Genomic DNA, 19,249 nt, shown 5'->3' with positions numbered 1-19,249 from the left:
AGAAACTAGCATCTGCTTTCCAAAGGGCATTGCTGTAAATGAAAAAGGCACTACCAGGCTGGCATTTAAGAAGAGCTATCCTATTTCTGCATCTCAGAACCATGTAATGGGAGAGCAAGCATCAAAGAGATGCAGAGTGTGGTGGAAGTTTTGCCCTCAACACCTTAGTAATGTGTTTTCATCTTGGTCTGACATGAGGAAAATAAAGAATCATTCTCAACTGTCAGTTCAAGTCTTGTCCTTCTTGCTTACTCTATCCACAGTCATCACTGCTCGCTCCTTTTGTTGGCAATGTGACAGCCACTAATTGCTGACTTGAGACTCATTAATTGAATTTATACAAAATAGACAGGACTACCAGTATCTGCCCTCTTGACTGAACAGCAAAAGCACTGAAGCTTTTTCCAAGTCCTGGAACAATTGTGTCTGGTTCTTTTTTAACAGCTATTTTCTATAGCCCTATTGCTCAACTATTTCATCCTTCACTGCAGGAAACCTCTGACTTGTCAGTGGTGATGTTGATGGTAAATAAATCATCTTGGTGTCCTAGGAAGCAGAGATGTACTCTCAGGAGCAAGTGTTCATTTAAGAACTGGGTTAAATCTGAGTTTGTGACCATAGAAATCCTTCAGGATAAAATGTCTCCATCCCTTAGGTTCAAATCCAAGGCTTGCCCTGACAAATCAAGTACGAGATGCAATGATGCTACCCCATGTGCTGTGCTGCCATCTAGCATGCGGTTCCTCACCATAGCCTTTGCTGGGTGATACATCCTCCTCCTGTACTGTCAGATCAAACCAGCTCACTGCAAGGTGAGGAGCCAGACACACCACTACTCAATAACTCCTTAGGTATTGTGAAATTTCTCCCTGTGCTTAAATCACAAGGTGGGCTGAGCAGACGTGGATTTGCAGACCCAGCCTAAAATACCAGGAAACTCAGAGGCAGGGATGATGCAGGTTGATTAATCTGCAAAGCTGAACTGTCAGTCCATATTAAGCAAATTTTCCAAGGGCTGAAAATCGATTACATATTAATGAAACACTCACCAGGGCAATGACAAACCCAGACTATATTTTTTAAGATAATTAAAGAGATATTCCTGCAGCCTTTCTGCTCCCCATGATAGCTGTCACCACAAGACTACAAGGCTGAGCAATCACAGAACACTCCTGCTAAGTTTACTCCGTCTTACTGAGCAGAGATATTATCATTCCCACTTCCTCTGGAGCACAGCACAGAGGTCAGCCATGTAATCTGAAAAAAAGGAGAACACAGCTGCTTGTAGGATTCTAAGGGGAAGAGGGAGACTCACTGTAAGACCTAAGCTTGACATTTCTGTAAAACTATTTTATAATTTCATGCTATATTTTTATTCTTTTTTTGAATATTAGTAGTCTCCATAGTAAACCACCACTCTGCAGAAGCAGCACAGAATCACAGCACGGAAACAAAGCCAAAGGAAGCAAAGTGACTGCTAGACTGCCCTACAGCAAACATTCATTTACACACACTAGGGATACTAATTTAAGAGCTTTTTGCCAATATATTTTATAACCTGTTTTCTGAGAGACACTAAACAGTGTTTATTTTCTGTTCCATGAATGGCTTAACGTATGTTTAAGAGTCAGTAAGCACCTTAAAAGCCTTTGCTGGCAAAAAAAATTAAAAGGTGTCTGACTGTTGACTGTGTTTTGGGAGGGAGTCTCTTTGTTTCAATTTGACAACTTGCTTAGCAGCAAAGAAGCTGCCTACATGCCAGCGGGTGCAAGACCACAAGTCAAGTGTAACGAGAAATTCCTCACTGTCCAAATTCAGGTGCTTCCTTAACACTGCGTAAGTGACCTGTTGCTGACAGTGGGGTTGACCGTAAGTGGTAAGACCAGCCAGTCCGGTTTTGCACGCTATAAACTCAAATAAGTGGATGCAATTTCAGTTAATAAACCACAACCAAATCTTGCTTCTCCTTGGGGTGGGTTCAGCCACCCAGGTACACAGCAGCGCAGGGTCCCCTCCACTGCTCATACACGGCTTTTCCTTGAGCTACAAAGCAAAGACATGGAATCTGGAACAAACACCTCCAACAGCATACCTGATAACCATGTTTAAAATAACAATCTCAAAATTGTTGGCCAGTTGCTCTTATCACCCATGACCATGCACTAGACTGACACCAGGCTAATGGGGTGCTGTTCCCTGCCCTATCCACAACTTTCTGCATGTCGTGCAGGTCAGTGCTCTTAAAGAATATTCTGCTACAGAGCGTCCTGCCTGTCATACTCAAGACCCCCTTTTCAGTGGGGCTGAGAATCTAATCCTTCTGTTCCCTTTAGTCTGATGCAGGGATGTTGGCTTATGCCTTTCCGTAATTCTACATCTTCCCAAAATGCTGTGCAGCTCCACTGTGCCTAACATATTTCAGACCTGAAATGAAGGATGTATTTGAAGTACAGAGCATATGTATTATTATTTACAAAGCTGCACCGGGAACGCAAATATCCAGACACATTCAAGAGCCTAAAAAGGCTTCTAATTAAGGCTCAGATCAAGTCAAATGATTCATCCGAAGGCCACAGCCTTCACCTCTGATGGCCAACCAGCTTTTGACGTATTTTCACTCAGGGATACAGGAGATTTCTTTCAAGGTAAAAGAAAAAAGACATCAGGTGGCTGGAGACTGAAGTGAAGGCTGAAGTCATACAGATGAAGAAAAAAAGACTGAAACAAAGCAAGAAACTTATGTCAGAGGAGAAGGCAGATACAAGACAGGCACAAAAGAAGGGTAGGCAACCATCACCTGTAGGGGAAAAGAAGAAGAAATAAAGAAGAATTGGTCACAAAGCACTTGAAGAACACACAGCCGTGAAGGCAGAGGACAGGCTGGAAGTGACATGCAACAAAAAAGAAGGACCTAGTTCAGGTAACTATCTCGGCTTTGAGAACAATTTTCACAGTGAAAGTGGCCAGCAATGAAAAACCCAGGAGGCAGAGCAGAACAAAGCAATGCATAGGAAACAGAGGAACGAAAGGCACAGGGACAGGTGAAAAGAGCATATTGCTAGAGGAGGATTTGCAGTGAAAGGGATGAGGATGGAAAATCTACAGAAATTATGCGCAGCAGAAAAAACAGCCTCATCAGCAAGAAGCAGGCTTGTTTCCTGCCCCTCTTCAAACACCGACAGAGAAGAGGGATGTGTGAGGGAGACGTGCAGGAGCTCGCCTTCTCATTTTCAAATGTGACGTTCTTGTCAAGAACTGGGATCTAGACCTTGACTCACCGGTTTATTTTACAGTGGCCATCAGGGCTCAGTAAATACCAAACACCAGGCCCTGATTGGGCAGTGAGTAGTGTAAAGGCACAGACGTCCACTCTCAGCCATCCACTGAGATGTGGTCAACATTTTCAGTCAGGGAAAATGAGGCAAAAGCTTTTGGACTCCAGAGTCAGCTAGTCAACTACACAGCTCCTCAGCTGCAAGAATATTCTGGTAGATAAAATGACGTGAAACAGCAATTAGATTTAACAAGCTCAAGGCAAATCTATGAAAGGCAATACAGAACAACTTAAAATTATTGTCTTTTAAGTTATTGTAATGAAAGTTATGTGAAAAGCAAAAAACAAATCTAAGAGTTTAAACAGTTCATGACATTTCAAGCACTTTAAAATAAAATGCCTTTACAGCACACTAATTAAGTCTTTTCAAATAATATGTGAATCAAAGCCTCTCAATTTCAGAATATTTGAGATAATGGCTATTGAAAATGATTGAAAATATTTATGTGGAAATTCTAAAAATAAAAGAAACTGAAATTCAGAGTAAACATTTCATCCTAGATTTAGTTAGCATCTTTATTATTGGTAATGGGTTTTACAACTTTAGCATAAACATCTTCATTACCTAGGACTGGATGTTATTTTTCATTCTGAATTTGCACCCTTTGCAAAGTTTAGAAAGCCCTTTGTAACTTGATAATTACTAGCATTTCTTAGTAGAAGGATTAGAAATGTCACAGTGATCCTCTCTCTTACTCTTGTCTACTCTAAAGCCCGCAAGCCCTCCTACCATGTGTGCAAAAACATTCAGATGTCCCACAGACATCACGGACCTTGGGGAAACATTTCAGTATTTCTGGATTTCAGGCACCAACCCCTGGTTGCAGGAGCAGGTAGATCTGATCTGGCTCTGCAGGGACAGCTCGCACCTTGCAGTGCTCCAGCTTTATTAGCTTTATTAGCTCCAGCTTCAGAAGCTGCATAGTGCGAGCCTGTACAGCCCTAGTGTGGATAAACCACAGTCCAGAGGAATCACCTGTGGGTAACCAGAGGGGGATCAGATGATCAGCAAGGGTTGCTGTTCTCTTGTTGAAAGAGCTCCTGCTGTCCAGAGCTCCTCACAGACCACTGAGGATTGTCCAACTACTGTCTCACAGCTCTGAACCGTCATGGGTCCCTCTTTTTCTTCTCTCCACTTTCTTTCATTGGTTATGACTTTCTGGTACGTGCTCTGGACTGAGGAAGCAGGCTGCTTGTTCTTGGTCACTTCTGGGCCAACTATGCTAACCCCATTCCCCCAGTCCCAAAGATCAAATACATTGGGATTGACCTAAACCTGTTTTGAAAAAGGTTTTATCAAGACAGGTCAGCTTCTGCTTTTAAATCAAACATTTCGATACTCTAGAAGTAGATGAGATCCCAGAATGATCTGACTGAGCCCTTTATCCTGCAAGGGGATGTACCCAGATGTGCCCACGCAGAGCCCGCAGGTAGTGAGGTCTCACAGATACACATCCACCCACACTGTGGCTCCCAGATCAGGGTTAGGGCCACGCAGGTGGTGAGTGACCTCACTTCATTGTCTGAACTGAGAGAAGACCAACAAGTAAAACAAAAATGAAGTTCTGAAAGTTACACCTAGGTATAATTGAAAGAATTTTTTAAAAACAGGGATTTCAACCTGCCTGCTCCAGTGTTCCTGAAAGATTCTCTGGCTGGGGACACTTCATGTGCATTAAAACCTGCCCTGGAAGGTAAGTATCATATGCGGTAAGTGATGAAATGGCATGACGTAACATCTGAGAACCTTTATAGTCCCACAGAGATGCAAAAAACCACAGTGAAACAGTGTGGGGGTGCTGCGGCTTTGGGACACACTTATTTGGCAGAACAGGGTGGCAACGCACAGAGGTGCCACCAAACACAGAGTGTCACTGGCTGGGTGGTTGCACACTCTAGCGCGGGGACAGCGTGATGCAACGTGATGACACCACACAGAAAGCGGTGCCAAGCGTGCTTGTGCTGCGTCCCACGGTGCCACCCAGCCTGGCAGGGTTATAGCTCTGCGAGTCGCCCTGGAGGGAAATGAGCTGGGCTACGCACGCGATGCCATGTGTGGTGGCCCTGGGAATGTCACCGTGGGCCCGGTGTCACACCACCGACACCGTGGCACCCACTCCGAGCGGGAGCTGAGGGCAGCGGAGCCGGAACCGGGACACAGCGCGACGCCTCCCGCTGCACGAGGCACTGCGGTGACACCTTCGGGGGGGTGACGTCACTCCGCCGGTGCTGACGTCACCACGGCGATGTCAGACAGGAGCGCGGAGCCGCCCTGCTACGGCGCCCGCTCGGGACAGGCCCTTACCTGCCGCTGCTTGTCGCCCGCTTTGGCCGGCATGGCGCTGCCGCGGCGGCTCGCCGCCACCGGCCGCTCGTCGGCACAGACCCGAGCCCCGCCGGCCAACGGCCTCCCGGAAGTTGACAGCGGCAACCATGGCAACGCGCCGGAAGCGACGCCAGGCCAATCCGGCCGCAGAGCGCCGCCGGCCCCGGTCATTCCCACCCCCCCCCACCCGACACCCACGAAGTGCCCCCGCTCCCCCCGAGGGAGGGAATGGTACGTCCCAGCGGCGGCGGGGCGGGGGCCGCGGGGAGCGGAGCATCCGGGCCCCGGGATTATTGACAGAGACCCCGCCCCGCGTCATGAATATGCAAAGCGGGGCGGGGCGGCGGCGGCCGGACCCGGAAGCGGCGCGGCTGAGTCACCCCGGCGGCGAGCGGCGGCGGTGATGAGGCAGCAGCCGCGGCGGGCGGCGGTGTCGTCGTCGTCCTTCGGTGCCTGACGAGCCTCCCCGCGCCCGCCCGCCCGCCCTTCTCCCCTCCCCTCCCGCTCCGCTCCGCTCCGCCTCGCCTCGCCTGCCGCGCCCCAGCCCCGCCGCCACCATGATGGAGGAGATAGACCGGTTCCAGGTGCCCGCCGTGCGCGCCGAGATGCAGCCGCTGGTGAGGGGCGGGCGGGGCCGCGCTGTCCCCGGGAGCCGCCGCCTCACCGGGGAGGAAGGAAGGAAGGGCGGGAGGGAGGGGCGGGCGGGCGCTGTGTCGGCGCTGCGGGGGCGGCGGCGCTGAGGGCAGCCCGCGCGCCGCGACCGTTATGTAACGGCCGTTCCCTCCGCGCCGCCGCCATCCCCGCCGCGCCCCGGGGCCGTGCCCAGCGGCGGCTGCTGTGTCATCTCGGGACGGCCCCGCTCACGGCTGCCCGTCCTCCTCGTCCTGCCCCGGCATCTGCCCGGGCGCCGTCGGTAGCAACGGCAGCAGCCGCCGGCGGGGAGGGCGGGGACGGGCGGCAGCGGCTCCGCTCCTGCGTCGGTGGGAACGGCGCTTGTGCAAAAGGCGGCGGCGGCCCGAAGCATCCCGGCCTGGCCGGTGCGTGGGGCGGGTGTTTCCCGCCGCCTCGGCCGGTGGGCTCCAGCGCCGGACACGGGAGAGCCCCGGGAGTGGGTGGGGAGCGGCGGGGGGAGCGGGGAGCCCGGCCGGGGAAGGACGAGCAGCTGGAGGCGCCGAGGGCTGGTGGGGTTTTAGTTGACTTTTTCAAAACAACGTGAGATCTGGGGGAAAGAATAAAGCGGTGTTTGTGCGCAGCCCGGTCCGGGGCTCCCCAGAGGCGGGGGTGTGAGATGTGTGTGTCTGGTGCGAAGCTGCGAGACGTTTCTGTGGCTGGTTTTATAGCCGTCGCTGCCAGAGCAAAGCTGCTGTTAGGTGCTTATTGTGTGAAAAGTCCAGGTGTTTTGCAAGGAAACATCTCTGTCAAATTAGTTTTGCTCACATAAAATTCTTTATATAAAAACGAACAATCTGTGAGGTTTTGATTTACCCCTCTCCCCCCTTCCTTCCCTATGTCAGAGCGTGTGTTTTTCGTATCAGGATTTTTTTTCACTTCATAGACACAATTACACTCAATTAACGAGCTCTGAAGAGGTTGACATAATGATTACACTACTACATGGGACCCTGGGGAATCTGCGCAGAACAGGAACACTACAGGTTTGTGGGACTTTGCAGATGCGTATATGGGCAGGCAGAGTGGTCCCAGGCTTTTTGTAACTTCTGAAATGACACTTATGAAGGAAGGCCACCTGGCCAGCAGCCATGTGAGGTGCTAGACCATCACCAAGTAGTCCAAGACTTCTTAGGAGCGTGTAACTGCTTTGCTTTGATGCTACAGGCTTGCTTGTGTGGTGTTGAGCCCCAGCTGCATGCTGCGGAACACTTGATCCATTTCTGTTTCCCATCTGGGAGAGGTTCCCTTGTGTGTTCCTCTCCCCTTACTCGTGTTGTCCTCACTCTCCCCTTAAGGCTGTGTTATGTGCAACCTGGGACCTGTTGAAATACAGTTTACCTTGGGATTAAAGTGAAAGCTGGATAATGGTCTGACTCACTCAAGATGTTGATTCCCTTTGGCAGCTGCAGTAAGTAAATTCCATCTCAGCATCTGATGGTGTGAGATGGGGATGTGAAATGTTTGGAGAGGTGGAAAGAACTTTAATGGAATACTCGCACAGATCCTTTTTTCAGCAGGTGAGGACAGGTTATTGTCAGGTTCATGTTAGCACTGAAGATACTACTGAGATTTCCAGTATATCAAACTGTACATTATCTAGAGTTTATGTGCCATCCCTGAGTTCTTGTTGTAGCCGGTGTTTGTAAAAAAGCTGGAGAACAAAGTAATTGTCTTGTGAACAGAAGGATTCTCTGTGAATGTCTGCAAAGACTCAAATTACCCCTCAGTGGCAAGAAAAACACTTTCCTTATGGTGGAAGTGTTGACAAATTATGAAAATATTTTTAGCTTGTTTTTTTGTTGTTTAGCTTTTTTAGCCTCTAACTTTTGTGGGGGGCCAGAAAACTGCCCGTACAAGCTGATGTGGACTTGTTGCATGCCTTACTTGTGTTTGTTTTTATCAAGCAGAGGCAGCAGATGTGGCAAGGCTGGCCTCCTTTATTAATTTTGTTGACGGCAGTGGGCATAGTAGTGAGATTAGCAAATTTGGAAAAGCTGTTGACAGACAAAAAAATACTCCTAAGTACTTTTTAGAAACCCTGTGATAATAGTGGAGGAATGGAATTGGCACATGCATGCTCACAGGGACATGGAGTGAGCAGAACCCAAAGAGGTCGTCCAGTCCAACCCTCCTGTCTCAGGACAGGACAGTAAATTTTGCAGCAGTGATAATAAGCTTAAGAAGCAGGTTTCCTTCCCTTCTTCAGCAGCCAAGAATTCAGGTATTTTCACAAAGGGCTTTAACAGTTGCATTAAAAGAATACTAAGAAGCTGTGCTTCAGGGTTTCAGATGTTTTTTAACTAATGGAGCTCATAGTGAAACCTTATGTATGTGAGGGGTTGTTGCTGTGAGTGCGTGTGTAGAATTCTTCCTTGCGCCTGACAATGCTGTCATCCAGCTCAGAAGCGGGGCAGAACGAGACTGGTACAGCATTTCCAGTGGCTTCCTCTGCTTTGTAGCTCCTGATCTGTACTCTGTAAGTAGGGCCTGGAAGTTTGCAAGAACCCTTGCAGTTCAGAAGCCAGGAGGGGTTTATCATACTAATTTGTTTGGGTAACACAGTTCTGCCTAATACTGCTGCTTTGTTCTGTTGCAGTTACCTTTTGTCCCTTCTCTCCCCTTCCCATCCTATACTTTAAATTACAGAATAACCTTAGCATCTCAGGACTTCTAATTTCTTCCTCCAGTGTAAAAACTTTCAGTTCTAGATGGTCTCAGGGAGAGACAGGACTGACAGTCTTTTCCACATCCGAAGGCCTGAGGTAGAAGTTTGTTTTCTAGGTGGGACCTAAGAGCCATTGTGAACTGCCACTGAAGCTGTAAACAAAAAAATGTTTTGAAACATGATCCTCTGCTGAAAGCACATAGAGAAGGTCCTTTGCATGATTTGAAGTGCATGCACTGTAAGAAATGTTTTTTCATCCTGTTTCAGGCTGGAAGGTGTCATAGGAGAGCACTGTTCTCTCTTGAGTCTGGCCAGTACCTGGCAGCGTGAGCAGGGTCCTGAAGTGAGGTTTATGAAGTTAGCCGATGCTCAAAAATCCTTAAAACCTTTGTGTTGTCGACCAGCATGCATGCTTCTGAATGTCTTGTTCATCTGCATAGATGAAGTGTCATCTTAGCTTTTGATGTCTTCATGCTGAACTCCAGGATAACTGCTGGTGATCTGCCTAGAAACCATCTGACATGCAGGCTGCTGATCTGCTGATGTTCAAAATTAGGAGATAGCTACAGCTGTTAAATGCTAAAAGGAATCCGTTCTCAGAAAGTAGTCCGAAGCCTTTCTGAGTCCCTTAGCCTCCAAACCTGCCACTGATACTGGCACTATTGATCAGCTGTCTGCCAGGGATGATAGCACACCAGTGTCTGGTGTCCACTGAGTGTACATCCTGACAATAACCTGTATTGTATTTACTGAGCAGGGACAGAGAACCTGACATACCTATGACTCAACTGTGTCTGGTGAAGGAACCTTCTGTCTTTGCCAGCGTTGTCCAGCCAAGGGCTGTGTTGATGTCTCATTGCAAGGCTAAAGGCAGCACCTAACCAGTACAGACTGGAGCTGTGTGGAGTACTTATTGGTCTGACAAAGCCTTCCAGGGCTGGTTGCTGCAAGTTTCACTCTGCAAATAACAAGTCAGATAGAGGTTGTTGCAGAGCCAAGAACATTTGGTCTGCAGGCTGCACTTCAGCCAGCTCTGCCGTGTGTCATCTCCTACCCTTTGCATCAGATGCAGTGATGTAAGGTTAAGAAGGTGAGCGATCATTTCCTCCTCTCTCCAGCCTGTTTGGATAAGCATTGTGGAGTCAAGTACGCCATCTTGACTCTACTCGACCTCTACAAATGTGTTATGAGAACTGCTGTGTCCTAATACACAGGCTCAAGGAAAGGTTCAGCACAAGACCGAATCTGAGGGAGCTGCTGTAGGCAGGTGGATACAATTGCATAAAGACTCTGGGTCTGTATACAAACTACACCCTGGTTAAATGCAGCAGGTTGGAGGTGGGATGAGGCTCAGTGCTTCACATCTTTGTGGGACACATTACTCTGCGTATTTTGATATTGTGACACAATGCTGTACATGTTCATCGTGGAAGGGAAGAAAGGCTGATAACTGACATTTGGTCACATTCAAGTAGTACCTTTCCACATGAGAATGGGATCATCTGTTCTGATTCCCATTTCCTATCTTGTATGCTGATTGCTCTTGGCTTCTATCTCAAAAATGCTTGCCTCTTCAAATCAATATAAACTAATTTATAAGGGGTTTTGTTTATTCCTAATGCTTAGTATCATGTCTTCCCTATCAACATGATGCAAGCTCACCTCTGGGAGCTCTGTTCCGCTTAGTTTCTATTTGATTTCTGACTTGGCTTGTCATGATCTTTCTGCACTCACAGAAAGGGTTCTCTTCTTTAGCTGCTGGGTGGTGTGTTAGTTTCAGATAAAGTCAATTCCCAGCATTGCAGGAATCCATGGTGTGATGAGGCCTGAAATTCATAATTTCTGGGACGCTTATAGTTGGTAGGTAGCTATCTTGGCTGACGGGGTTGGTATTTGATGCATTAACTTCCAACCAGGCAGTTTTTCCCAGTCTGTTGTTGGTCGTACATTGTTGTGATGATCGGCGTTGGTTTGTTTTCTCTTAAGTTTTCTTGTCAGGAAGGTTTCCTAACATACAATTCTCACTACAAATGTAGATATTCAAGGGAGAGAGAGATGAAGAGACATTTGCACAGTGAGGATGCTGCAGAGAAAAAGAATTAAAATAGTCTTTGAAACAGGAATTGGGAAGCCTGTAATCATATGTAGACCCATCTTTTTGTTCAGTACTGGAGCTTCACTACATGCTATCTCTGTGATTTACAGGTCTGTACTTTATGTTGTTAGTTAAACTCTTGCAAAATCCTTAGTATTTTTGTTAAAATGAAATGTACTGAGCATGATGCAGTGGGGTTGTACTTTGAATTCTACTGGTACCTGAAACCCTCCTGAGCATGTGTCTTTAGTGTACACAAAGCACTGACTGGTGTGTGATAGCAAACTGACAGATGATGTTGTATCGCACGCTGATGCGGGCAGCTTCTGTTCTTAGCACAAAAATGGAAGTAGAGTAGAAGTGCTCCTGCCCACATGGCACCAGTACGACTTTTCCTAAGAAAAGGCATCTGTCAAAGTGCAGGAGCTTCTGAGGAGCTTTGCCACAAACTCCTGAGGCTTTGGCTCACTTTCTGAAAGCGGCAGCCGGAATGCAGTATTTTGGTTTCCCAGTTCTTAGCCCATGTGAAAAATAGGAGCTCTTGCCAGAGAAATTGGGTTGGTGGTTCTTACATCTCATTCTAAAGCGTAGTGGCCAGGCTGGTTCTTTGCAGATGTTTGCCAGGCTGTGGGACCTCAGGCTGGTAGCTCTAGTTGTGATGACAGCCAACCTGGGGATTTTGCTCAGCCATGCTGTCGGCTTTTTAGCTGAAAAGCCAAATCTACGTTAGTCCTGGAGGTGTAAAATTTCCAGAAACTGTGAAAATACAGAGGATGCATTTCTATACAGCATTTTTTTGAACATTAGAAGAACAGAAAAGAAAAACTTAGGCTATTTACTGGATACTTAGTTTTTAAAAAATGAGCTACAATTTTAGTCAGCAGACAGCATGAGTGTTCAGCGTGCTTATGAAATGTGCATTCTTTATTTTTGGAAAATATCGACTTTTGCATCCTAGGGAAGCTGTGCTGTTTGTTAAGATCTCTTTGTTTTGTTTACATCCCTAAAATGGTGAAAAACCTGAAAACAGGAAAACAAAATTAACTAAGAAGGAAAAAGAAAGGTTATACCTGTAGGGCTTAGTAATAGTACATTAATAGAACATTAGGTCTCTAGTGAAGATACACAAGAAACTCATCTTTCTAGAAGGAAAAAGCTTCTAAAATGAAAATGTCATCCCTATGTATATTCATTATAATGTAGCCTAGGGGTTACACAGCTATATGTTTTGTAAATGCCTACAGTACAGGAGATTTGTAATGTTGCAGTACTATGGGTTCTGAAATAGAACTGTTTCAAATACTGCTGCTTTTAGTTACACAGCCTGCTTTGATGTGCTGTCGGGTCGTCTGTAGCAGTAGTCTAAATATTACCTCCCTGAATACTTCAGTTCATTGGGGTGCTGTCCTGTCCGCTCCCTGTCGTCCATCAGGCCTTTGGTGCAGAGATACAGGAGCATTTTTGTTACAACGGCAGGCCAGGTTGAAGCTCCAGCAGTGACCCAGCACAGGCTCCCGAATGGCAATGGTGGGGAATGCGGTTGCTGTAGCTAGAGGATGACCTGTCAGGACATGGGAGCACGTTCTGGTTGGCACTCTCTCTGCAGGCACGACGTTTCTTATTCTGTACTTCTTTGTACAAGTTCTGTCAGTCATGTTTGGAAGTATTTCTTGAGTGAAGAAAGGTGTTTAAAAAGGGGCACTGAACCCTGCGAAGAATTAAACCTGCACTTCTTTGGATTCTTCTATAACTCCCAGGAGCTCATCATCTGCAGCTTCATATTTATATCTACTCAGACACCAATTTCTGCTACTGATCTTGCTGTATACTCTCTCTGCTGGTAGGGAGTGACAGGTCAATAAGAAGTTGGACAAGATGAACAAAATGCCAGTGTGAGAAAGGAGAATAACGCATGCCTTTAATTCCACAAGGCTTCATTCAAGGAGAACCCTCAGCTTACCAATGGGGCTGTAGAGCATATGTCATCTCTCTGGAGTTACATCTTCCTTGCTGTGAAATTGAAGACTAAACTTGATGAGAAAAGAGGAAGAGACTCCATCACTGGTTTGATCTGTGGGACAGGGGATTTAGGGGGGAGCTGGCTAATGGCAGGACTGGGAGTCAGTCCCTCACGATGGTGTGCCTGTTTTTTCCAGACATTTTAGCACCTTGGTTGGAGTAGCTGGCTTTCAGATTCTGTGCAGTTCAATTATCCGTCACTTTCCACAGTCAGCTTGTAGGAATGTGACTGCTTTTTCCTCATGCTCATGCCAAAGTATCTTCGGTGAAATATTGTGCCATTTTGAATACAAGATCCCTCTGAGGCTATTCTGTATCTGTTGCTATAAAATTGACATCGTAGTGATGCAGCAATTTGCAACCAGTAAATACATCAGTTGCAGCTCAAATCCTGTGTAGTCTTTGACTGTCATTCTTCTTTCTGAGGTTTAAAGTATAATCTTGTGCAATGGATTGGTGTCCGTTTTGTAGTATGCAGTAGAAAGCAAGCATTTGCTTCTCTGGTTTGATTCTGAAGATAATGAGTTGGAGTGAGTGAAACTGTAGGTGGAAATTTTCTTCAGTTTTGAAGAGCACCTGTTGGGGAATCTGCTCAGCTTTTGGACACATCCATCACCGTTTCACAGGACAGCAAGGCTTATCACTTTGGGAAAGTTCTTTGGGAAGAAATGCTCTCTTAAGTACATGCAGACTGTACTGGCTGTATCAAAACTGTGTTTACTAAGTGAGTTGCGAAGTAGCCTTAGTTATGGACTGTGAAAAGTCTGTTATTTTCAATAGTAAAGCTGAAGGTAAGCACACACTTGTGTGCTGCCTCTCCTGTTGAGAAGTGTTAGCTCTGTAAAAAGGGGTAAGACCTTATTTCCTACATAGGAGGGGAAAGGGAGGGTATTATTTGTTATGTCTTAAAAAGTTATTCCAGCTGTAATGGCAGGCTAATGAAGATGGAGCCTCTGCCTGTGAACTAGTTACTTTGCTAGAACGTATTTAAATTCTTCCTGAGCTTAGTAAGTTCTACTGCATAGCTGTGGCTTTATTACAGCTGTTGGCAAGTTGTCTGTCTGGAGTTAGTGGATAAAACAGTCAACAAAGGTGTAGTATAGGTCAAGCCATCAAGTAACTAGCCACCAAACAACTCCTGTAGCCCAGCACCACCTGCTTGTGGGAGCACACTGCTCAGGCCCTGTGTGCAGTGCTGAAGCAGGTAGAGCTAATCTCATCATCGGTCTGCAATCTTTTTCCCCACTTGCTTCCCAAACCTTGCTTCCAGAATAGACTGTGGTAGAGCTCTTCTGTCGAACTTCTGTTTCTTTCTGTGTTCAGGACCATCAGACGTGAATCCATCCTCCTTGGGTGTGGTACGGTGTATTCCCTCATGCTTGTCTGACACTGTTTTTCCTCAAATTCTTTTCAGTGTCCTTCCTCAACTAAGATCCATTAATATGAGCAGCTGATCTTCTGGGCTCTGCAGCAGCCTAATAAATCCTGTAGACAGTCTCTTTTCCTAAGAAGCCAAGCACAGCAGCAGTATTCATCATTTCTCCATGTCTTGAGTGTTTTACTGATTGCGTAAGAATGTAGGCTAGTAATTGAGTACACTTGTACTCAAACTGTTTATTTAGATTATGTCGTCTTTCAGGTTTTTGTTTGTATGTGGCCCCTGGTGAAAACAAATCTTGGTTCCTGTCTCAATGTCAGAGATGCTGATGCTGACCTAATTAGTATCCTCCCTTTCAAGTGTATTTGGGCTGTATTAGTGTCTGTTCACTAAGCTTGCCATGGGCATTGGAAGAGCCTTTAAGCTGAGATGAGTTATCCTGCTTTGGTGGTAGCCTCTCCTGCTTCTTGTTTTCAAAAAGATCTCAGTTGGCCAGTAGAAGGTCTTTTTTTCCTGGTGGACCAAGTATATTTGGCTTCCTTAAATTCAATTATTTTTGTGTCTTTGTGAGCTCTTCATTTCACTCCTACACACAGTTTTTGAAGGTAACTTGAGATTTCTGTATTTCTGTGTGCATGTCTGTGATCGTGTGCTCTCAGAATTAACGGTACTGTGGCTTCCTTTTTTCCCTGAAAGTGAGAAGGTACTGCAGTCCTTGCAGAAAAGCACACTGGCAGTGCATTGCAGTATTTAAAAGGACTTGTTGGTTAGACCCATGTTTGTAAAATCAGAAGGGATTAATTTATGCTTGCCTAAGCTCTTTTGTTAATATTTCTTAGGTCATGCTGCCAGACAGTGAACTGTGCTGGTTCGAGTCTTTGGCTGATGTACCAGCAGTACTGCAGACTAATGAGAGAGGATAAGGCAAGCAGATGAGACTTCCCATGGTTTGAGCCAAGCTAGTTCTAGGAAAGCAACTTCTTGGAGCGTATCAGAGCATGCCAAGTCTATATCTGTTAGAGATGAGGAGGTAAGGGGATTCGAATCCAGTCTTGATCAGCCTCCCCAGTTCTGCTGAAGTGCTAGCTGAGTTTCTGACTTGAGTGATTATTGCTGTCTTGCTCTGAAGTGGTGTGAGATGTTCTTTAGGGTCACCATATCTTAAAAAATAAAATTTAAAAAAAAATCATGGAGAGAGGTACCAGATTCAGTAAGCCCAGTCTGATCCTTGAAGTGTTCTTGATATTGAGAAACTGTCAAACAAAGCAGTTGTGCAGGAACCATGGTGGTGGTGCTCATTTGTTCAGAAAATGTTTGAATCCCATTGGAGTAGAGTATTTCCTTAAGTCAAATCCTGATGTTTATGGCCATGGTTAGGAAACTCTGAGAAGAAAGGATTTTACCCGTAGTGGTTAATACAGTAGAGGAATGTACTACTTTAAAATTCATGGAGCTTTTTCCTCATTGGTAGTGACTTGGCAGTGGGGCTTAACCTTTGACCACAAAACAAGTTTCAAATTAGTCATTGCAAGTAGCTTGAGGTAAAAGACAAACTTCAAAATTTCTGAAGTTTTCAGAACCTGAACATCCAAGGAGCTGTCTGAGCAGTCTGACCTGAGAAGTCAGAGGGAGAGATGTCTGCATTGCATGGGGTGCATGTTGTTAATGGAAAAGAGAAAACAAACAGGAGTGTTCCTGGCCAGAGATGGCATTGTAAAGCTTTTGTCTGGCAGGATCTTGTGACTGATGCTTCTAAAACCAGTGTGCTGCTTTGTATGAAAGTGTGATTTTTTTTAAAAAAATTTTTTTTTCCTTCCCAACCACATGCATGCGATGCAAATGGAAAATACGTTGTCTCTGATGGCCAGAGCAGATGCTCCAGCTGAACACCACAAACATGTAGGGCTTCTGCAGGCACCACTCTGTCAGTTGAGGTATGGAAAAGGGGTGATCACACTGGTGGAACAAAACTAGTAAAGGTTCACCCTTACAAGCTTGGCTTTCGTAGTTTGGAGCAGGGAGTCTCAGGTGTGTGGAAAAATGTCCAGTGCTCCTGTGTCCATACAGGGACCAGCCTGGTTGGCATAGCCTTCCCTCTGCAGCAATACCTCCAGTTCCACGCTTCTGTGGGACAGCTTTGTTCCAGTTGCAAAATAGATTTAGCATAATCACAGCCTGAGCCGTCAAAATGCTGTAGTGTCTTTTTAGTTTTAGCATTGAGCACTAATGGTTGCAAATGTGGATTTATTTTGAAAGCACAAGGGAATGCACAATACCTGAACCTTGGTTCTCATATCAGCTGGCTGTAGAATATACGTGGAGTAAGAGAAAGCTGTGCACGATATCCTTTGAGACAAGCTGGTGGGGTATGTGAACAGAATGGGGATGAAAATATTTAACAGGGCTTTTGCAGGATCCATGTGATATGGAAGCAGCAGGCAAAGCTTTTTTTCTAAGCTTAGGATTCTTAAACTTCAAAGAATTTTGCAATAAAATTGTGATGTAGTCCAGGGAAAGACTTAACTGTTCCTCTTTCTCCCCACCAACCTCTTTCAGGTCTGTGGGTCTGTCTAGATCTCTATCATCTTAGTTTGCCTTTGTATAAGAAAAAAAAATGTGAATAGCAGTCCTGAGAATAGTCGTAGGAACAGCATGTTCACAGGCTTTGAAGATGGAGGTCACCTGGCCCACTGGAGCATGTAAAAGCTGCACTTCACGTGGAGTTGTTGGCAGTTGATAAGCTTAGGAGAAACTGCTAGCTAGTGATTAAATTTTTGTAAATCTGTACATGTCACAAGTTGGATTTAGATTCCAGTTTTGATCGCTGCACCAGGATTAAGGTGAATGGATATGGTAAAGGCCTTAGAGGTAGTCCAGCTCTTCTTCAAAATGTGTTCTAACACATCTGTACAGAGATTTAACTGGCAGGCATTGCCACTTCAGGATGCTAATACGAAGCCTGAATATCTAGTCTAAAATTCTGCAAAGCACTAGTGATTCCTCTGCTGCTCCAATGGAAGAAAAAGTCATACTGCTTTTAGTCTTCATCTGTTCCAGCAGAGCCAAACCCTTCAGTGCGTGTTCTTTAGACAGCATATCCCAGTTCACATATTGTGAAAATAACTGAGATGATCCATGCTATACACATAAGAATTACTATATAGAAATTATCCAGTTATGGGAGAATGCTTCATTTGCATTATGTAGCTATACAGAATTTGTAATCCATGCTTTCTTCGGCAAAAAGTTTCTTCTTTCTGCATTGAGAAATGTCAGATACGAGCTTTTATTAACACTAAGGTTCTATATTACCAAAAGATTAATCTCTGAATTTGGGGGGAAATTTCTTCAGGTAGAGACCAACCCAGCAAAGGAAAAAAAAAGTTTAATTAAATCTAGAGGTGCTTCTGTATTGACTTCGAGGTGTGAAGTTAGCAGTGCTTGCTTCTTGGTTTGTAGCAGTAGACTGTGCTCAGTTTGTCAACTGGAGATGCATGAATTAGGTGCACACAACCTCTTATCAGTAACTGGGACCCTTGTTCAGTTTGGCTATGAGATGGAGCAAGTATGTGTGTGTGTTACCAAGACACTAGGTCTCTTTCAACTCTGATCTGGAAGCCGATAATCCATGATACAGACTCTAACAGTGCCAAAATTGTTCCTTGCTTGTCCAGACAATTAGCCCTTGAAGCAGTAGTTGGTACTATGTGCTTATATAAGGCTGCTGAATTAAGGACCTGGTGACTAATATCCTAGCACCTGGTTGGAGAAGAACGAGGTGCTTCTACAGCTGTGAGAGGTGTGTGTGATGCTGTTTTATTTCATTTCCTCATCTATTTTGTGATTCTGTTATGAGCAAGAAGTTTTGCTTTTTCTTATTAAGCCATGGCAGTTTAGCAGCGGCTCTGATGCTGAATGACCACTGATAATTCTGTAAAAAGTAGAAAAATGCAATGTTAAGTCTTTAGGCTTTTCAATTTCTAAGCACACATCTGGCTGTGAGGTTATTCTAGTGCTGCAGTTTCACTTGATTACACCAGGTCCTGACAACTCTTGCAAATCTTAATTCATTTGGGGATCAAAACCTTCATTTTGGTTTCTGACTTTTCTTTTTTTGGAATATTAGAATTACAGGAACATGTTGTGAGCTTTTTTTAATAGATACTTAGGAATTCAAGACAAAGTGTTGATGCATTTTTGTTGTCACTCTCCAGGCCAGTGGATTTTTGGTTTTCGAGAGATTTTTCAGATGGCCACTGAAGTCTGTCTTGCTTTGTTAATTAATAACAGGGAGAAAGCTAGATGATTTTACAACAGTTATCCTGCACTGGTATGGTGATCGGTAGATTATTGTGGAAGAACCTGCCAGGAGACCTTGCATAAATTCGAAATTCATTAACATCACAGGGAATTACCAGCAGTTGGTTGCAATGGTGATAATGTTTTCATGCTGACACATAGAGAGCCAGGAGGCATGGTGGAGACAGGCCTATGAAATACCACTCCACGCTTGACCTTCTGAAGTGTGTTAGACCCTTGCTGAGATTTTATTCCCTTGATATTGCAGACTTGTTCTTTTGGCTTAGCGGTGCTGAAGAACTTGTTCTTATTAGTCTGAAGCTGTACTTCAGCCTGTGATCGTAATCGATAAACATGACAAATCCTTTAGTTTTTCAAGGTTGAAGTCAATTCATCCTTTTTATTATGCAAAGATAGGAGTGCTCTTCCTTGGTCATTACTAGGGCATGGGACTTAATTCT

The 19,249-nt window shown here is 45.3% G+C and overlaps 1 protein-coding gene across 4 annotated transcripts in view; it reads left to right on the top strand.

The window, feature by feature from the left end:
* The first annotated feature begins 6,046 nt into the window (after positions 1–6,046).
* The window catches only part of FAM219A (family with sequence similarity 219 member A), a 104,351-nt gene continuing 91,148 nt past the window's right edge, over positions 6,047–19,249 (top strand). For 3 of the 4 annotated variants that reach the window (XM_065656199.1, XM_065656197.1, XM_065656201.1), the window contains exon 1: positions 6,047–6,277. In XM_065656199.1, the coding sequence (XP_065512271.1) occupies positions 6,218–6,277 (60 nt within the window). In that variant the 5' untranslated portion in view covers positions 6,047–6,217. The remainder of the gene's footprint in view (positions 6,278–19,249) is intronic. The other variant, XM_065656200.1, reaches the window with a different exon arrangement.

This window comes from Caloenas nicobarica, chromosome Z (assembly GCF_036013445.1).
Source record: "Caloenas nicobarica isolate bCalNic1 chromosome Z, bCalNic1.hap1, whole genome shotgun sequence".
Lineage (NCBI taxonomy): Eukaryota > Metazoa > Chordata > Aves > Columbiformes > Columbidae > Caloenas > Caloenas nicobarica.
Note: the sequence above shows the minus strand (reverse complement) of the source record. Positions and strands in the feature narration are given on the sequence as shown.